This window comes from Astatotilapia calliptera, chromosome 14 (assembly GCF_964374335.1).
Source record: "Astatotilapia calliptera chromosome 14, fAstCal68.1, whole genome shotgun sequence".
Classification (NCBI taxonomy): domain Eukaryota; kingdom Metazoa; phylum Chordata; class Actinopteri; order Cichliformes; family Cichlidae; genus Astatotilapia; species Astatotilapia calliptera.
This window is the reverse complement of record NC_137435.1, coordinates 1,381,738-1,400,000: the sequence shown is the minus strand read 5'-3', so window position 1 is coordinate 1,400,000 and position 18,263 is coordinate 1,381,738. Positions and strand designations below refer to the sequence as shown.

The 18,263-nt window shown below is 45.9% G+C and overlaps 1 protein-coding gene across 1 annotated transcript in view; it reads left to right on the top strand.

Moving 5' to 3' along the window:
• Positions 1-18,263, top strand: part of col4a3 (collagen, type IV, alpha 3) — a 44,013-nt gene that overhangs the window by 5,763 nt on the left and 19,987 nt on the right. Inside the window, exons 3-30 of the mRNA XM_026191955.2 lie at positions 1,746-1,802; positions 4,176-4,265; positions 4,675-4,719; positions 5,171-5,215; positions 5,385-5,447; positions 6,427-6,480; positions 6,566-6,592; positions 6,699-6,773; positions 8,143-8,205; positions 8,291-8,326; positions 8,530-8,577; positions 8,713-8,787; positions 9,817-9,861; positions 9,982-10,044; positions 10,135-10,179; positions 10,468-10,521; positions 10,615-10,656; positions 11,226-11,307; positions 11,487-11,522; positions 12,110-12,274; positions 12,418-12,510; positions 13,960-14,055; positions 14,224-14,294; positions 14,457-14,645; positions 16,100-16,268; positions 16,347-16,439; positions 17,654-17,758; positions 17,964-18,058. Of these exons, the coding sequence (XP_026047740.2) occupies positions 1,746-1,802; positions 4,176-4,265; positions 4,675-4,719; positions 5,171-5,215; positions 5,385-5,447; positions 6,427-6,480; positions 6,566-6,592; positions 6,699-6,773; positions 8,143-8,205; positions 8,291-8,326; positions 8,530-8,577; positions 8,713-8,787; positions 9,817-9,861; positions 9,982-10,044; positions 10,135-10,179; positions 10,468-10,521; positions 10,615-10,656; positions 11,226-11,307; positions 11,487-11,522; positions 12,110-12,274; positions 12,418-12,510; positions 13,960-14,055; positions 14,224-14,294; positions 14,457-14,645; positions 16,100-16,268; positions 16,347-16,439; positions 17,654-17,758; positions 17,964-18,058 (2,121 nt within the window). The remainder of the gene's footprint in view (positions 1-1,745; positions 1,803-4,175; positions 4,266-4,674; positions 4,720-5,170; positions 5,216-5,384; positions 5,448-6,426; positions 6,481-6,565; positions 6,593-6,698; positions 6,774-8,142; positions 8,206-8,290; positions 8,327-8,529; positions 8,578-8,712; positions 8,788-9,816; positions 9,862-9,981; positions 10,045-10,134; positions 10,180-10,467; positions 10,522-10,614; positions 10,657-11,225; positions 11,308-11,486; positions 11,523-12,109; positions 12,275-12,417; positions 12,511-13,959; positions 14,056-14,223; positions 14,295-14,456; positions 14,646-16,099; positions 16,269-16,346; positions 16,440-17,653; positions 17,759-17,963; positions 18,059-18,263) is intronic.

Sequence of the window (18,263 nt, the reverse complement as noted above, 5' to 3'; positions counted from 1 at the left end):
GTTATTGTGTTTAAGAACATCTCAGGCAGGTGTAGTTACAAAGCGGCGCCCGAGGGCTGAGGTGCACAGTGCCGTGAACATCGGCGGCGCTCTCCTGATTCAGTAAGTGCGGCGCTGCAAACCTCCTCTGGCATCAACATCAGCTCATAAGCTGTCTGCTGGGAGCTTCATGAGCTCGGCTGGTTGAGCAGCTCCTGGAACGTCCTGGACTTGTATCCATGTAGTGCAGCAAAGACCTGGATCGTGGAGCCGTGACCAGCCACCAGTCCACCCAGATTTATTTATTCAGACAGAGATCTCGACCTCCCCCCAATGTTCAGCACAAAGTTACGCCGATGCTTCAGCTGGATCAGAAATGCTCAACAACCCTCAGCCCTGACGAGTCGTTTGTTGAATTTGGCTAATGCTAACACGAGTAACATTATTTGATTGGAAGCCAAACATCCATGTTGGCCTACTTCAGTATCACGCTGGATGTGAGCGAGCAGCAGCAGGACCGCAGCTCCCGATGCTGCAAAAAGGCTGTCAGTCACACATTAGTGTCACATGATCAGGTGTGCCCTGATATTTTGCTTTCCCACAGGTACAAAACCTTTAAAAGCCGTTGCTGTAAGGGAACAGAGAGAAACTGTCTGTGACCTGAGAACTTCCTCGGACTGTTACAGGAAGCGGGTCGTGTTAGAGTTAGCCGACAGGTTTCTCAAAGTGCTTCTTTATTTTGTTTCAGACACGTGCGTCAGACATACAAAGCACCGACACGGGGCCACGTGACCTCGATATTGCTGCCACGATAAAATCACGGAGGAAAATCTTCCTGAAGCGCACAAAAAGCAGTCAGTCAGATTACCTGTGAACGTCTGTCGGTCTGCCGTGATAAGACCGTGCAGGTGGTTCGGGTTCACCTGACTCCAAATGGAAATAATCTGATATATTTTCAGACACTTAGTCTGCAGCTCTGCGTCTGATCGCGGTGCTACAGGACATTACCCACCATCCCCTGCTCCAGAACGTGTCGAGGCATCTCGTATGGAGGCAGTCTTGTAGATGTGAGACAGGAATGAAAGATAAGATGATATCGGAGCTCCCCCCCTGCTGTCTGCTAGTTCGGGTTATCACAGGAAGACCACAGTTACACCTGCAGGTTACATGAAGGTGTTTGGGTTTAACCCCACAGAAATATGTCTGACTGATAAAGAATCAGGCGGGACATGCTCAGCAGAAAGACAAAGGCTTCAACCCGAGTTTAAGGTCAGGCCAGACTAAACGATGCCGAGCTGCAGGACACATGATGGAGATGTTCCTGAGTGTGTGAGTCACTCAGGAATCACTGCAGACAAATCAAGACGGTGACATCACAGGTGATGGGTTTGGCTGCGGGTGTGACGACGTCCTGAAGAACAGTCACAGCTGCACTTTATAACACAGCTGTTTACCCTGTTATTAGATTATTACCTATAAATACTCACTGAATACAAGCTGGTAACAAGAAGACACACGAGGCTGTGGCAACATTTTATGTAGTATTAGAAGTGTAACTGAAAGAAGAGATGGTTACACTGTAAGCAGTTTAAAGTACTGAGTAATTTCTGATGTTTCCCCTTTCTTACCCTGTAAGTACGCTGGAGTCGACTAACTTTGCCTAACAGTGACTGTGAAAGAAAAACCGCAGGCCGGCAGATTCTCAGGGTAGGAAACAGAGATCAGGCCTTCAAACATCGTTAACTACTCCTCTCATATCTGTGCAGGTGTGCCACTGCAGCGGGAAGGCTTTGTGTCACTGCGATGGGGTCAAAGGTCAGAAGGTGAGGTCTCCACCTGAACACACTGACACAGAACCAGGACCAGAATCAGTCTCTTGTGTTTCTGCCACATGCAATTTAAATGAAGGTGTTACTGAAGTGCATTAAGTAGGTTTAGCCGTTTTTACACTGAGGCTCACAGGTAACATGTGTCCAGCTGAGGGCTCTGCTCTCATGTAGGGATGGGTATCGTTTAGGTTTTATCCGATACTGGTACCAAACCGGTACTTTTGAAACGGTGCCGGTGCTTAAACGGTGCTCAAACCGGTGCTTAAAGAATGGAGAACACAAAATTGGTCCAAAAACCTCATATTTAGCTGTTTTCCACTTTTTCTTTGGTCATTTTAGCCTTTTTGGCCAGGGTGAAGGGAGCATCTGCCATCAAACAAGAAGACAGCCGCATGTAGCTATGATGATGTTTGCTAGTTCACCTTACATGCATTAATGTAATAACGTGGTTAGCCTACTCAACGTAAATTACACACGAACAACATTAAGCTCCTCACGCAGAGAAGAACGGCTGCTGCTGCATCATCATCCTCATCATTTCTGCTACACTGGCAGGGCTAGGGGCCAGGACTCTCCTCTTCGGGTTCTTGGGGGATGTTGCTAACTCCGGGTCCAATAACAGGCACCACACCCGCAGTAGATGTGCTCGGTGTGAGGTCTCGCAGCAAGCTATCAAATACGGCGCATTTCTGGGCTTTAAAAAAAAACGCTATGCGTCGCCAGGTGTTTCATCAGATTTGAGGTGTTACCTCCTTTGACAGTATCACAGTATCAGCTTAAAGCACTTGTTGCTGCTGAGTTTGCATCTTTTGCTGTGAAGTACAGCCAGACTTTGACCGCTTCGCCTTGGACATTTTTAATCTGTAGCTCTGCTCTAAAACAACGTACGTACCTGGCCCCGCCTACTATCCTCGGAAACGTAAAATGATTGGCTAGAATCCAAAGTGTGTCACAGCTCAGGAAATAAAAGCACCGAAATGTGCGCTGCTTTTCGGTCTGGTTACTACCGTTTATGTCAGAACACCGGATACCGGTACCCATCCCTACACTCATGGTCTCGTGGCAGATTAACTCGAACTCAAGTCCAAACTGTTTAACCTTGAGTGACGACCAACAGACTGAAGGAGGCCGTCATTAGGCTGAAAACCTAAAAGAATCCAGTCAGAGAAACTCTGGGAAGAATGAGCGCTCTGAGCAGCGACACCAGAAGATCTGGAAGATGACAGAAGGGATGCAAAACAAAGTGCACAAGTATCCGCAGAGTTTTGCGAGGTACAGAAAAGACGGCCACGTCAGTCAGCTGATCCTGGAGCAGCCTTTCAGCCACAAACACGCTGCAGCTGCTGCAGGACCTGCAGAGCAGCTCAGGAAGCAGCGGTGATGACTGCGGGTTTAGATATAAACTTTATATACTGCATATAGATATAAAGTTTGATCTAAAGTGGCCATACACACTTACAATAAATCCACACCTGAGCACACACCTGTCATATTCAATCATTTTATGAAACTGATGCTGACCAGTCTGACGGGTCTTAGATCTACATCCCTGCTGGTTCTTGCAGCTCTGAAGTGGCTTCATTTTTCATCTTTGGTGAAGTTTTGTCTGTTGTTTCCGACCAATGAGTGCAGCTCGCTCTGTGGTTTTTGTATTCCAGCTGCGTGCCACGCCCCTTTTCAGTGTCCATGTTAGAACGACCTGCAGATAGGACACACTTGTGCATCCTCCTGCGGCCTCCTCTCTCCTCCGGATGCATTTTGGAAACCGGGACGTTCCCCATCATGGAGCGCCGATGTCAGATTCACAGAGGAGGCGTCGGCCAATCGCTGATGAATATCTTGCAGTAGCCCCTCCCTCTGATAACAGTATTGTGCGGTGGTTTTTATTATGGAGGAAAATAGAGCGGAGCTGATGGATGTGCCAGGTGATGAAGGGCTGCTGATGTGGTCTCTGATCCTCTGATCAGATCAGTTTACCAGTTCCAGCTCGGATCGGGTTGTTTTTCATGATTTTGTGATTTCGCCTGAAACAAACTTTTCAGTTTTTGCTGCTTTAAATGGCGTCAAGTCTCCGAGCTGCGGCTCACAAGAGCGTGCAGGTCGGAGCCGGGCTGCAGGGAACTCTGCGGTCCTTTGTGTCTCACGCACCTGAGACCACCCAGGTGTGAGCTCTGCGATCACGGGCGTGTTCACGAGGAGAAAGAAAGAAAGGCCGGTTCCTCTCTGCTGAGCGTGAAATGTCCCTTTGTTATTCCCGGCACCTGAGTGCCCGGAGGCCACAACCAGGATCGACTCTGCTGCTCTCTGCTGCCCCTCTGTGGACAGCAGGTGAGCTGACTTACCTGAACTCTCTGATTCTGTCAACAGGGTGAAAAAGGTTTCCCCGGGGAAACTGGTCTTCCTGGAAACGTTGGCTATCCTGGAAAAGAGGGCGATCAGGGCAAACTAGGAGAAAAGGTAACAGACATCTCCTCTTTCTTCTTCTTATTGTCATATCGAGTCCCTGCACAGTCCTCTTTACACTTGTTTTTATTATATTACATTTTATCACAAAGTTTCTTTTTAAATGGAAATCCCGTCATTAAACATCCAAGTTTGTAGGTTTAAAATCACATTTCAGTACGTGGTCAGTTTCACACTCGTGAAAATAAACGCTGTGTTTTAGTGTAAAACTGAGGAGGAGGTGAGAGTGAGTCTGACTCAATCACTACTTTCTGTTTGGAGCAGTCACATGACAGCTCAGTCACATGACGTGTCAGGTCCTGATGCTGCTCTGATTCCTGATCATTGACCATGTCACAGCTTTCTCACTGTGAACCCAGAGTTGAATGGAGATCATTTAATGTTTTCTTCTTCTTTTGCTTAGGGTGAACTGGGACCTGCAGGAAGTCCGGGTCTGAAGGGTTCCCGGGTATGACGGCCTTTACTGTTTATCCCACTGAACCTTTCCTGTTTTGGCTGCTTCCACGTCAGAGTCATAGATGGGACCGTATCTGGATGAAAGCTCAGTTATCAGATAAAACAAGCTGGCACAGATGCTAATGCTAATCAGAGCTCACTACCATCCAGATAAATGCTCAAGCTTCACCTAAGCTCTCGCTCAGCCTTCGTAGACGGTCTGTTGCTACAGTAACCTCACAGCGGCCGAGTTATTGGTCACACGATGTCATTAAAAATGCTCCGATAGGTTCCAACAGCACAAACACGGCCCAGAGGTTCAGGTGAAGCCAGCTGGCAGCTAGTAGTGGGGGAGGTCATTTTGATTTTTTTAAGCCTAAACTTTCCCTGATTTTAGCATCATTTCAGACACATTTACCAAAAAATGTCCTGCTGACGTTGTTCTGAACTTCTCAAACCATCAGGGTTTGCAGGGAGAACCAGGTTTCCCAGGACCTCCGGGACTGCCGGTACGGACGCTCACCACACACAGAACACATTAAACATACAGCACAGTAGACTGTAGGCTCCATACCTATTAGATCCTAGTACGTATGGAAGTAACATGAAGAATATGTAATGATGATAATAAAGTTTAACTTAACATTTAATACATTTCTGGATGCATTTATTTCTCAGGGACTGCACGGACACGAAGGACCGCTCGGTCAACCAGGAATCCCAGGATGCAACGGGACGAAGGTAGAAATGATGGCTTGGCAGAAGGCAGATCGAATAATCTTTTTTTCTCTCATCTCCAGAGTTTTATATTCCTCTCTTCCTGTGCTCGCCGATGTATAACCGCCTGAGCCTCACACTCTCATCCCTGCAGCTAGTTATAGACCAGCTGTGGAAAACTGTAAAAAAACAGTGATTTGCAAATGTTACAGATGCACATTTTATTCACAACAGAGCAAAACTAAGAGAATTTAGCGTTTTCATTTTGAATTTGTCTGAAAAAGGCAATAAAAGTCCGTCACAGCCGCTGATACTAAAATGAAACAGCTGGAGGGACAACAGGCAAAGAAGAACGTTTTGCAGATGCAGAGGTGCATCAACCTGCAAAAAACTAGATCTGCAAACTATTTCACAATGTTTGAATGTCAATGAAAACAATGATGCGGATGTTAAATATCTCGTCAACAAAACGTTAAAAGATTCTAAGGCTGAGAATCAGTGTTGGATGTGCGTGATCGTCAGGCCTTCACGCAGCACGGCATTAACTGCAGACACGATTGTGCGCTGGAAATTAGTGCACGCGCTCAGAAACGCTTCCAGAAATCAGCCACCATCCACACATGCAGGTTAAAGCTGCAGAAAAGAAGCCGCGGTGACCATGATTAATCCTGTGGTGGCTTATTATAAACACAGAAGCTGGCTTACCCAGTATGTTCAAGGCTGTTATTCTGAAACCTTTACAGGAACTTGCCAACAATTAAATTGAACTTTTTCATCTTTTTGACAAGCTGTTTAAAAAGCTAGTTACGGCAATAACACTGGGCAGGGAGATATACTTGTGTAGAGTCACGATCATTTTTGAACAACACATATCAAGGACTTTCAGGTTTTCCAAAGCTTTCCAGGCCGTGATCAGCATCAAAAGCAGTCTCGGAGAGTGTTTCCTATCAAAATGAATCATCCGATCGTACCCACACACACAAATGTGACTCATGTCTTTCAGGGGGATGCTGGTTTTCCAGGGCATCCTGGACTTCCTGGACCTGCAGGCAGGCGGGTGAGTCACTGTCTATACACAGTTAAAAATAGGCTAAGCTAACTGTGTGTGTGAAGCTAAAGCTGTGAGTGTTCACGTGTTTCAGGGGCGTGATGGTCCTCGGGGCATGAAGGTAAGCATTGACACCTGAATGCTGTAATGAAGAAGATGGATTTGAAGATGGCTGATTTGATCTGTGATGGTTTCTTTTGACAAAGGTTCCTCTGACTCTGTTTCAGGGAGAGACGAGAGTGTTCCCCGAGACTCAGGATATAAAAGGAGCACGAGGACCACCGGGACCAAAAGGCGCCACAGTCAGATATTTGATTTTTATGAAATAAAGAATAAAATCAAGTGAAGTTCATCGTTTTCCAAATGAATGTCTCCACCAAACCCTTTATAGCAGGGGTCAGCAACCTTTCTGATGACGAGTGCATCTAAAATTTGCTCAGCAGTCCGTGTGCCATATGATGCATTAGCAACAAATTTAATAATGCTCTATATTAACAGTTACACACTATATAGAACAACTATATAGAATCATGTTTGTTCGCAGATGTTGGCAGCTGTCAGCGAATAGTTATCAGCTATTTTGAAACAAAAAAAGACTTTTTATCCATAACAGCAAATGAACTGTACAACAGAAAATACAAATGCTATTTCTGGTCTCCTCACAACAATGATAAGAAAAACAAAATGAGCCAATATGGCATGTTTGTTAATACAGAGACACACATGTTACTGTGATCTGTGGTCTCCGAGTGTCCAGCATTCAGAGGCTGCCTGAAGAAGAAGAGGCAGCTGCAGCGTAACGACAGAATAACTCCAGCTCTGTGTCTGTTCCATTGTAGCTGAAGTTCGGGACAAACTGTTCCTTCTCAGCTCAACACAAAACGCGTAATAATTTCTCTGAATACGAGACGATTCCGTCTTTTTACGGGACGGTTGGCAACTCTACTAACTGACCTTATGAATAAAATAAAGTTCACTATCAGTGACATCATAGCACCCACCCAGCTGTATAAAAACTCGTCATGCTAGCTCACGCAGTACGAGTTATTGTAACTGACTGTAAAAAGTCAGCACAACAAAATAAACTCCACCTAAACTTGGTTTATATCTGACCCAGACAGACTGCAGGTCATAACTTCTTACCTGAAGTTCAGTTCACCTGACACTCAGAGCGGCGGCCGCCTCGGGTCTCTCCTCCTCCTCCTGCCTCCCCTTCCCTCATCCACCTGTTGCCTCAGTGGAAGCTCCGCCACAGCCACCAGCAAACAACTGAGTTATTGTTACACATCGACCAGCATCTGGCCAATCCACCACCTCTCACTGTTTATACCGTTACAAAAATAAAATAAAATAAAAAAAGTCATCGGCCCATAAAAACGAAAAATCACCGTCGACCCACCGAGCAAATACCCGGTATGCCTGATGGCCAATCCAGCTGTGGTCATGCCATCAGTTAACCCTTCGGCAATCCTGGGCACGCGTGCCAGGGCTGCCGATCCCTGCCTTGCTTGATCATTTTGAACAGTCTGATCAGTTGGTTCGCAGACTGAATCCAGCCGGCTGGACCAAATTCTGTTCAATCTTAAGATGCTTTCTATCATGAGCATTATCATCAGATTAGCTGGTATAAAGTTTGCTCTGACTGGCTGTGGAACTGTTTGTGTGTTCCAGGGGCTCAGTGGGGATCCAGGTGAACCCGGCGTGACAGGATCACCAGGATTCGATGGATTTCCTGTATGCTTTGAACATCCACCTTATTCAAACATTAATTGCGCTCAGTAGTTCAGGGAGCTGACATCTCATGTTTTTTTTTTTCCAGGGAATTCCAGGTCTTCCAGGGTTGAGAGGAGAAAAGGTTAGTGGGGTAACAGTAAACTGAACTAGGAGCAGTTTCTGATTCAGAAAAACGATTCTTACACACTTGGCTTGACGTCAGGATTCGCTTTTGGTTTCGTTTTTGTTTTTTGGGAGAAGCTGCTGTGGTGGTTCATGTGACAGCACCAGTCATACGTTAACACGGAAACCATGAAGTAACTTCTGTCTCTGTTTTTGGTTCAGGGTCAGGAAGGTCCCAGTCCAGTGATCCCAGGTCCACAAGGACAGAAGGTGGGGATGGGAGTATGGTCTGCATTTACAAACTACGACGTGCTCTGGTTTTATACTGTGTCTAACCTGTGAAACGCCATCATCTTCATCACCATCCCTTTCACCTTCACCACCATCAGCTGTGTTTGGTTTTAGGGTGACCGGGGACCTCCAGGAGTTCCTGGGCCAAAAGGAATCAAACTGTATGCCGAGGGACCCAAAGAGCTGAAGGTCTGTCTGTCTCTGAGGGGGTCTGTCAGTCTCTCTGTGGGTCTGTCTGTCTCTCTGTGGGTCTGTCTGTCTCTCTGTGGGTCTGTCAGTCGCTCTGTGGGTCTGTCTGTCTCTCTGTGGGTCTGTCTGTCTCTCTGTCTCTCTGTGGGTCTGTCAATCGCTCTGTGGGTCTGTCTGTCTCTCTGTGGGTCTGTCTGTCGCTCTGTGGGTCTGTCTGTCGCTCTGTGGGTCTGTCTGTCTCTCTGTGGGTCTGTCTGTCGCTCTGTGGGTCTGTCAGTCGCTCTGTGGGTCTGTCTGTCGCTCTGTGGGTCTGTCAGTCGCTCTGTGGGTCTGTCTGTCTCTCTGTGGGTCTGTCTGTCGCTCTGTGGGTCTGTCAGTCGCTCTGTGGGTCTGTCTGTTGCTCTGTGGGTCTGTCAGTCGCTCTGTGGGTCTGTCTGTCGCTCTGTGGGTCTGTCAGTCGCTCTGTGGGTCTGTCTGTCTCTCTGTGGGTCTGTCTGTCGCTCTGTGGGTCTGTCAGTCGCTCTGTGGGTCTGTCTGTCGCTCTGTGGGTCTGTCAGTCGCTCTGTGGGTCTGTCTGTCTCTCTGTGGGTCTGTCAATCGCTCTGTGGGTCTGTCTGTCTCTCTGTGGGTCTGTCTGTCGCTCTGTGGGTCTGTCAGTCGCTCTGTGGGTCTGTCTGTTGCTCTGTGGGTCTGTCTGTCGCTCTGTGGGTCTGTCTGTCTCTCTGTGGGTCTGTCTGTCTCTGTGGGTCTGTCTGTCGCTCTGTGGGTCTGTCTGTCTCTCTGTGGGTCTGTCTGTCTCTGTGGGTCTGTCTGTCTCTCTGTGGGTCTGTCAGTCGCTCTGTGGGTCTGTCAGTGTCTCTGTGGGTCTGTCTGTCTCTCTATGGGTCTGTCTGTCTCTGTGGGTCTCTCTGTGGGTCTGTCAGTCGCTCTGTGGGTCTGTCTCTCTGTGGGTCTGTCAGTCGCTCTGTGGGTCTGTCTGTCGCTCTGTCAGTTTCTCTTGGGCTTCTCTGATGTGCTTTTGTTTTACAGGGAGAACCAGGTGACAGTGGAGAAAAAGGTTGTCCTGGTCGTCGCGTAAGTGTCAAATTGTTGGCCTGGGCTAATCATAAACTTTTTTTAAGCCAAAAAAACTATAAATTATTATTCTGTGAATTTTTATTTTTAAGTGATGAGCGCTTTTGTTTTCTCCTCCAGGGTAACCCTGGGAGGTTGGGGATTAAAGGAGAGAAGGGGGAGAAAGGTGACACTGGCTCCCTGGTAGGAACAACAAAGACATGTAGTCCCGTCTTCAATTTTAAGTCACATTTCTTTATAGGAATATAAACCTGGAACATGTTTGTGTTTCAGGGTAAACCAGGGAAGGATGGACTCCGTGGAGAGCTTGAAGAACAGGTAACAACCCGCTGAGTCAGTTTGTTTTCAACATTTGGCCCACTTGAGACTATCAAAATAAAACAGGAAGGCCTCCTCCTTCATTATACCATCCACTGTGTGCAGTGTACCAGAAGCACTGGCAGCAAACAGCCCACAGCGTGATGCTACCGCCACCATGCTAATCCTGTCCCTTTATCTACCAGCTCTAGTTAATTTGCTGGACTTGTCATGATAAAAGACATCAGAACTTTCACTTATAAAAACATTTAAGTTTATATATCTGTGTTTAAATCTGTATGTCTACAGGGAGACCCGGGAGATCCTGGGTTTCTCGGACCTCCAGGTGTCGATGGAGACATGGTGAGTACTGGATGAGACACAGAATGCATTACTGCATTACTGCAGTGCTGCAGCCAGCACGGTGTCATTTTACGGTACTGTTTATGTTTCCAGGGAGAGAAAGGTGACCGTGGTCCTCCGGGCACTCCGGGAGATGTGAGTCTCTTTTTTCTGTACATATCACAGGAACAGTTGCCAGATCGTCTAAAGTTAGTGCAGTCCTTCTCAAATAGTGGGGCAACCACCCCCTCCACCCCCACAGGTGGGATGCCGGTGTGATGATGCGTGTGCAGCGCTCGCCTTCACTGCCAAACTGATGCACGTTAAATGTAGTTTAGAGAGCTGCAGTACTAGTACATGCACTTTCTAATAAAGGTACAGTTTGTTTTAAGTTGATCAGTTTTTCTTTCCTTTTTCTTTTTTGTTGTCTTTAAAGTTAATAAGGAAACAATGTCATGCAGAGATGTACTTAAAATAACAATTCAATAGAGAAATGATACTATTTCAAGTCGCGGGGGTGGGGGGTTCCTCTTGCTAAGGGGGGCGGGGCCTGTGAAGCACTAAGTCTTGAGTCCATGAGGACTGGCTCCGTTTTGGAGTCAGCCCCAAATGGACATTAGAGGAACTGCAGGTTTTCAGACTTCATTTTTCAGCCCTGAAGGTTGATGCTTGGTTTTGAATCCATAATCTGTGTTTGTGTTACTTTTAACTTTTTTATAAACCAGATGGTGTGGAAGAGGATTTATCTGAAAGGCCAGCCTGGTTTTCCCGGGCCCCGGGGGCCCCCAGGAGCTTCTGGAGTACAAGGTGAATTTAATTTCCCAAGTAATGTTTTACTTATGAAATATTATATTTATATTATACTGTATGTTATATACTTATATTCTGTGACTGTCAAAGCAACGACCTGAGTTGTGTTTGTAATCAGATTACATTGAGAGGTTCATGCCGCTATCATTTCAGACTTTTTCTCTCACCTGTTTCAGGATACATCGGTTTACCTGGAGAAAAGGGCGAGCCAGGTAAAGTCTGACTATTCTCTCTCTCTGTCCCTCATGTAATCCATCATGGTGTTAATCCAGAGACCACCTTTGTATCTAAGCTGCGTTAGTCTGGCTACAGCTTTGCTCTGCTGGGGTCTCGCTCCAAAACAGGCCTGTGCTGCCGAATATGACTGATGGTGAAAGTAACAGTGTCTTTTAGTTCAAGCTGGCTAAACTGCAGTGGATGGATTACACCCGACATCCACCAGATTTCCTGCAACTTTATTTGATTGCTGATATTTTTGGAATGTTTTGATCAAAATGAAAAAGGTTTCAACAGAGAAACCGTGAGACTTCACTTGGTGGGAAACATATATTATTATTATTATTATCTATTATATATATAAAATGAAAATTTATTCTGTTTTCGTCAGTCTTGTCTGATATTGTCTGTTTAGCTGCAGCTGAAAAAAAAATAGCTGCTGGTGCCCGTTTCCAAAATAAAAGCCTTTTTAAAGGCTGACACTTTACTCAGGCACAAAGAAATATAAATTATATAATAATTTATAATATTCAAGGTTATCAGAAGCTGTTCTTTGGTGACAGTCTGCCATCCTCCACTCCAGGTGTTCCTTTACCTGGTCCTCCGGGGATACAGGGACCACCTGGATCATTTGGACCAAAAGGAGACCGAGGAGAAGAGGGCCCCTCCACTGCTGGCCCCACAGGCCTGACTGGAAAGCCAGGACTTCAGGGTGCTATCGGAGAGCCCGGAGAACCAGGAATACCAGGTGATGCATCCCGGACCCTCTGACGTTTGTCTTTGAAGCTTAAAGAGAATAAAGACGAGAAATTAAAAGAGTACATTACTGAACCGCAGCACTACCAGCTGCTGAAAGTCCGTCTGGTTTAATGTGTCTCTTGTAACTGCCAGACTACCTCGAGGGAGGCGCAGGACTGCCAGGACCTAAAGGTTTGAAGGGCTCGATGGGACCTCTTGGAGAAAAAGGCACGAGAGGACAGAAGGGTGAGAGAGCTGGAGTTGTGCATCATGTAGGGATGGGTATCGTTTAGGTTTTATCCGATACCGGTGCCAAACCGGTACTTTTGAAATGGTGCCGGTGCTCAAACCAGTGCTTAAAGAATGGAGAACACAAAATTGGTCCAAAAACCTCTCATGTTCAGCTGTCTTTTTGTAAAAAGATAACAATGTTAGCCTTTTCTGCAGCTATGGGGCATATATGGCATCACTGTTGGCTGGAAGCAGTGCTTAAACAATGGAAAAAACACAAACTTTGTCCTAAACCTCTCATGTTTAACTGTTTTCCACTTTTTCTTTGGTCATTTTAGCCTTTTTGGCCAGGGTGAAGGGAGTATCTGCCATCAAACAAGAGGACAGCCGCATGTAGCTATGATGATGTTTGCTAGTTCACCTTACATGCATTAATGTAATAACGTGGTTAGCCTACTCAACGTAAATTACACACGAACAACATGAAGCTACTCACGCAGAGAAGAACGGCTGCTGCTGCATCATCATCCTCATCATTTCTGCTACACTGGCAGGGCTAGGGGCCAGGACTCTCCTCTTCGTGTTTTTGGGGGATGTTGCTAAATCCGGGTCCGATAACTGGCACCACACCCGCAGTAGATGTGCTCGGTGTGAGGTCTCGCAGCAAGCTATCAAATACGGCGCATTTCTGGGCTTTTTAAAAAAACGCTATGCGTCGCCAGGTGTTTCATCGGATTCGAGGTGTTACCTCCTTTGACAGTATCACAGTATCAGCTTAAAGCACTTGTTGCTGCTGAGTTTGCATCTTTTGCTGTGAAGTACAGCCAGACTTTGACCGCTTCGCCTTGGGCATTTTTAATCTGTAGCTCTGCTCTAAAAGAACGTACGTACCTGGCCCCGCCTACTATCCTCGGAAACGTAAAATGATTGGCTAGAATCCAAAGTGAATCACAGCTCAGGAAAAAATACAGCACCGAAATGTGCGCTGCTTTTCGGTCTGGTTACTATTGTTTATGTCAGAACCGGTGCCATCATGGCACCGGATACCGGTACCCATCCCTAGCGTCATGTGATATAAACGTCATGTTTGTTTGGCCCGATGTGGACACGTGTTTCACATCAGGGTTTAATGCGAAGAATTTCTACATGGAGGTGGGAATGAGATGTTTGATTTTTGAAGACCCAAAATAAAACTTGAGAAATCTCTTTCAGTACAGCTGAGCCAAACCAAAGACATCAAAGTCGTCCTGTTTATGTTGAGACAAAGCCAACCACAAAATAAACTCGGGTTTTTCATCCAGACTCATCACAGCTTCATTACTACTGATACAATAAACCTGTTTAAATAAAATCCAGAAATATTTTCCATAGTACAGTTTTTTCTTTGTTTATTTTCTAAGAAGTTTGACTTCCTGGTGCGTTTGTCATGATTCATTTAAAAACCGACTGCTTGGTGTTTACTAGGTGAGAAGGGGCAGATGTGTTTTACCTGTCCTGTTAATTCCACTGAGCCTGGACCCCCAGGTACAAAAGGAGAGAAAGGGGATATCGGGCTGCCAGGTAAGAACAGCAGCACCTGTGTTAGCCAAGTTAACAGATGAAATGTTAGTTTTTAGTTGTTTGATATAATCCTAGCTGCCACACAATGGAAACCATGATATTTTAAATACATAATAATGTCATAAATAACTCATCTTAACTGTCTACCTCTGTGATGTCTGGTTCCAGGCTCAGCTGGTTTTCCTGGATTTAAAGGTGGCAAAGGAGTGAAAGGTCCTGGAGGACAACCTGGTCCACAGGTGAGGGAAGCATCGCCTCAGCGTGTACAGATTTCATCCCCTCATATGGGCTGAACCCAAACCTTCTGGGACCCTCAAACTTTGACTGTTGCCAGTAGATCCTGTAATTATGAGTAAGTGTGAGTCAGTTTCACATACTGTTTGAACCTCACTTGTTATCAGGGTTCACTGGGGTTCCCTGGCTACCGGGGGTTCCCAGGACCTCCTGGTGACCCAGGCATCATGACGAGGGTGGGGCAGAAGGGTGAGGAGGGATCACTGGGAGATCCGGGACAACTGGGATCCCAGGGAAGTGATGGACCTCCAGGAGTTCAAGGATCAAAAGGTCTTCAGGGAGCAAAAGGAGACGATGTGAGTAATCACGGTTTTCTTCAGTCTGCCGCAGACTCGAATGTATTTACTCAGTACTGTAAGTAACTGAGGGAGTTTACTTTACTTTGTGTGGATCAGATGTACAAGTCTTGTGCCTCAAGTCTCATTTCTTTTGATTTTGTTTGCAAGGATTCAGACTTGTACATTTTAAGCCAGTCGTGTTGGAGGTTTGTCAGAATTGATGAAATTATGAGTCCAGAAAAGTACCATCAGGTTTCGATTCACCACAAAATACCCTCTGAACCATCTTTATGGCCACAGCTTCATTGTTCAGCACGTCAATGATCCCAAACCACAGCAAGCTGATTCAACAAGACATGGATCGGCCTCCCCAGAGCCCGGACCTCAGCATCATTGAAGCAGCGTGGGCTCATCCAGACAGGCAGAAACATCCAAAGATGTGAGAATGTCCTGGAGAAGCCTGGAGAACTATCGGGGCGACTGTGGTTCAGGGGCTTGGGAAGCTCATCTTGTAACCGGTTCGATCCCCAGCTCTGTCTGTCCTGGTCGTTCACCTGCCGCCTGCTGGTGCTGGCCAGAGGGGCCGACGGCGCGATATGGCAGCCTCGCTTCTTAGAGTTCACACTGCTGAAGAATAAAGGCGGTCATAACAAATATTCACTTTCAAGCTCGTTTCAATTATATTGGAATTTTTTGTATGTTTGCACAATTCAATAAATCTCTGCACGTATTTTCCATTTTCCTGCAAAAACAAGGAAAACAACAGGGAGTGACTCAAGACTTTTGCACAGTACTGCTTTGCTATATATTACAAAATAATGTATCAGTTAACCAACTGAACTGATAATAAGACTGCGTCTGACTATGATTCTCTCCTTGTTCCACATTCACAGATGGATTCATAAAATCATAAAGTTAGATCCCAACTACAACACAGGCGTCCTTCCTGCAGGTTGCATGAGGGAGAATATAGCCTCCACCCTCATCTAGTTTTACTTGAAACACTATTTTATAGTAAAACTTTATTCTGACTTAGAGTATGAAAATCATTGGTGTGTAAAGATGGCAGAACCAATAACATTTGTTGTATTTAGGCTGCTAGCTGGCAAAAAGGCTCTTTGTGGTGTGAGGGGAGAGCCCACAGTTTGGTACAAGTCAGTAAATTTGGATTAGTCGTGTGCGTCTTTGATCAGCTAAAACATTTGTTCTAAAATCCGGAGCCTTAACCACAGCGCAGAGCGCAAACACCTGCTGTTTATAACGTTTTTACATTTTATTTATTTAGTGCCGACTCACAGCAACTGTTGCCTCAAAGCACTTTATGTTGTGTTGTTATGTTCAAATTCTACCACTAGATGGAGCCACAGTTAGTGCCTTGTTGATGGCGGCTTTTAGGAAGAAACCATCAAGTTTTAACCGTTTCTGGGGTCAAGTGTGATTCTGTGAAGATGGTTTGTTGTTCTCTCCTTCAGGGACCGCTGGGGCAAAAAGGAGACAGGGGCTTGTGTGGGTCCCCTGGTCCCAGGGGACCCACAGGGCAGATGGGACCTTCAGGACCTCTTGGTATTGGCGAGCCAGGGCCTCCAGGAAGTAAAGGCAACATGGGAGACCATGGAGAGCGAGGACAACCTGGACAAAAAGGTAAATCTGCCCAGGAATAGTCTGAATTTGAGAGGAGGGGGATCAGATGCAAAGCTAACAGTCTGTTTCTTGTTTCAGGTGAAAAAGGTGCACAAGGAAATATGATCGCCTCTCCAGGAGATCCAGGTCAGAAAGGACAGAAAGGTTTATCTGGAGTCTCTGGACCAGAAGGTGAGACAAACAAATGTGTCCATTTATGTTTTAGTGACAAACCCAGAGAGCTTTATATAGAACCAAATCACCACAACTGTTACTTCAAGGTGCTTTGTGTTGGAAGGTAAACGCCCTACAGTAATTCAAAGAAAACAGAAAACCCCAACAATCATATGAGCCAATGTATGCCAGCGCTTTGGCAACAGTGGGAAGGAAAAAACCCTTAAAAAACAGGAAGTAACTGGGAAAGAAACAGACACGGAGACACGACAGACTGGGGAGACGAATGAATGAAACACGGGAACGTGAAGGGAGGAAACACAGGGACGAGGAGAAACCAAGGAACCGGGCTCAAGGAACGCTAACACAGAACTTAGAACATACGTCAAGAACGATCTTACAAAGGAGGAAAACGGGATAAAGACATGCTGTGGAAGAGAGACAGAGATCAAAAACCGATATGATTCAATGCAGAGAGGTCTGTTAACACCCAGTGCATCATGGGAATCCCCGGCAGCCTACATCTATTTTTCAGCAACAAATCACAACAACAGACTGAAGGCTCTGCCTCCCATTCTACTTTTAAATACTCTAGGAACAACAAGTAGGCCTGCAGAGCGAGAGCGAAGTGCTCTAATAGGGTGATATGGTACTACAAGGTCATTAAGATAAGATGGGGCCTGATTATTTAAGACCTTGTATGTGAGGAGCAGGATTTTGAATTCTGGATTTAACAGGAAGCCAAAACAGGAGAAATCTGCTCTCTCTTTCTAGTCCCTGTCAGGACTCTTGCTGCAGCATTTTGGATCAGCTGAAGGCTTTTCAGGGAGTTTTTAGGACTTCCTGATAATAATGAATTACAGTCGTCCAGCCTGGAAGTAATAAATGCATGAACTAGTTTTTCAGCGTCACTCTGAGACAGGATATTTCTAATTTTAGAGATGTTGCACAAATGGAAGAAAGCAGTCTTACATATGTGTTTAATATGTGCGTTGAAGGACATGTCCTGGTCAAAATGACTCCAAGGTTCCTCACAGCGTTACTGGAGGCCAAGGTAATGCCATCCAGAGGAAGAATCTGCTTAGAGTTAGGTTGGCACGTGGCACTGAAGGAGATAACAGTGGATGAATTAGATGCGTAAATGTGGTTACAGCGTTTCAGAAAGAGCACATCACGCGATTCCACCTGCTGGAGATGCACACTCTGATTCACCTGTTCTCTGCTGGTCTCAGGTGCCGTGGGACCTAAAGGACCAAAAGGAGCTTATGGTTCAAAGGGAGAAAAGGGAGATAAAGGATTTTCAGTCCAGGGACCTCCAGGCTTCCCAGGGGTCAAAGGTCAGTTCAGGAACAGTTTTTACATGAACTAATCTTGAATTATTCTGAATGTTGAGAATGAACCTCCTTCCTAACCCTAACTCTATGTTTTACAGTTTAGCAAAGAAACAAACAAAAACCATGATGTCATAGAGTTAGATGCTCTGAGCTCACAGGGTTACAACAGCTATCATCATTTTAGTGAACAACTTCTATATTATCTCAGGAGTGAAGGGTTTCCCAGGAGCCCCCGGTCTACCTAGCTTTGGCATTAAAGGACGAGCAGGACCATCAGGACCTCCTGGGATGCCGGGACCAAAGGTAACTCAATCAAACAGAAAGTTGTTATCATAAACAAACATCCTCAGCAAACTGTGTGATCCAAACACAACACAGCTGGTGAGAGATAAAGACAACTCCAGGGCAACAGTGCTAATCGTCACAACACTTTTTTAACAAAACCCATAAAGGTACCAAAAAGTGGTTGTTGTCATCACCAGTGACCACTGAGACCTCAGGTTGGTTG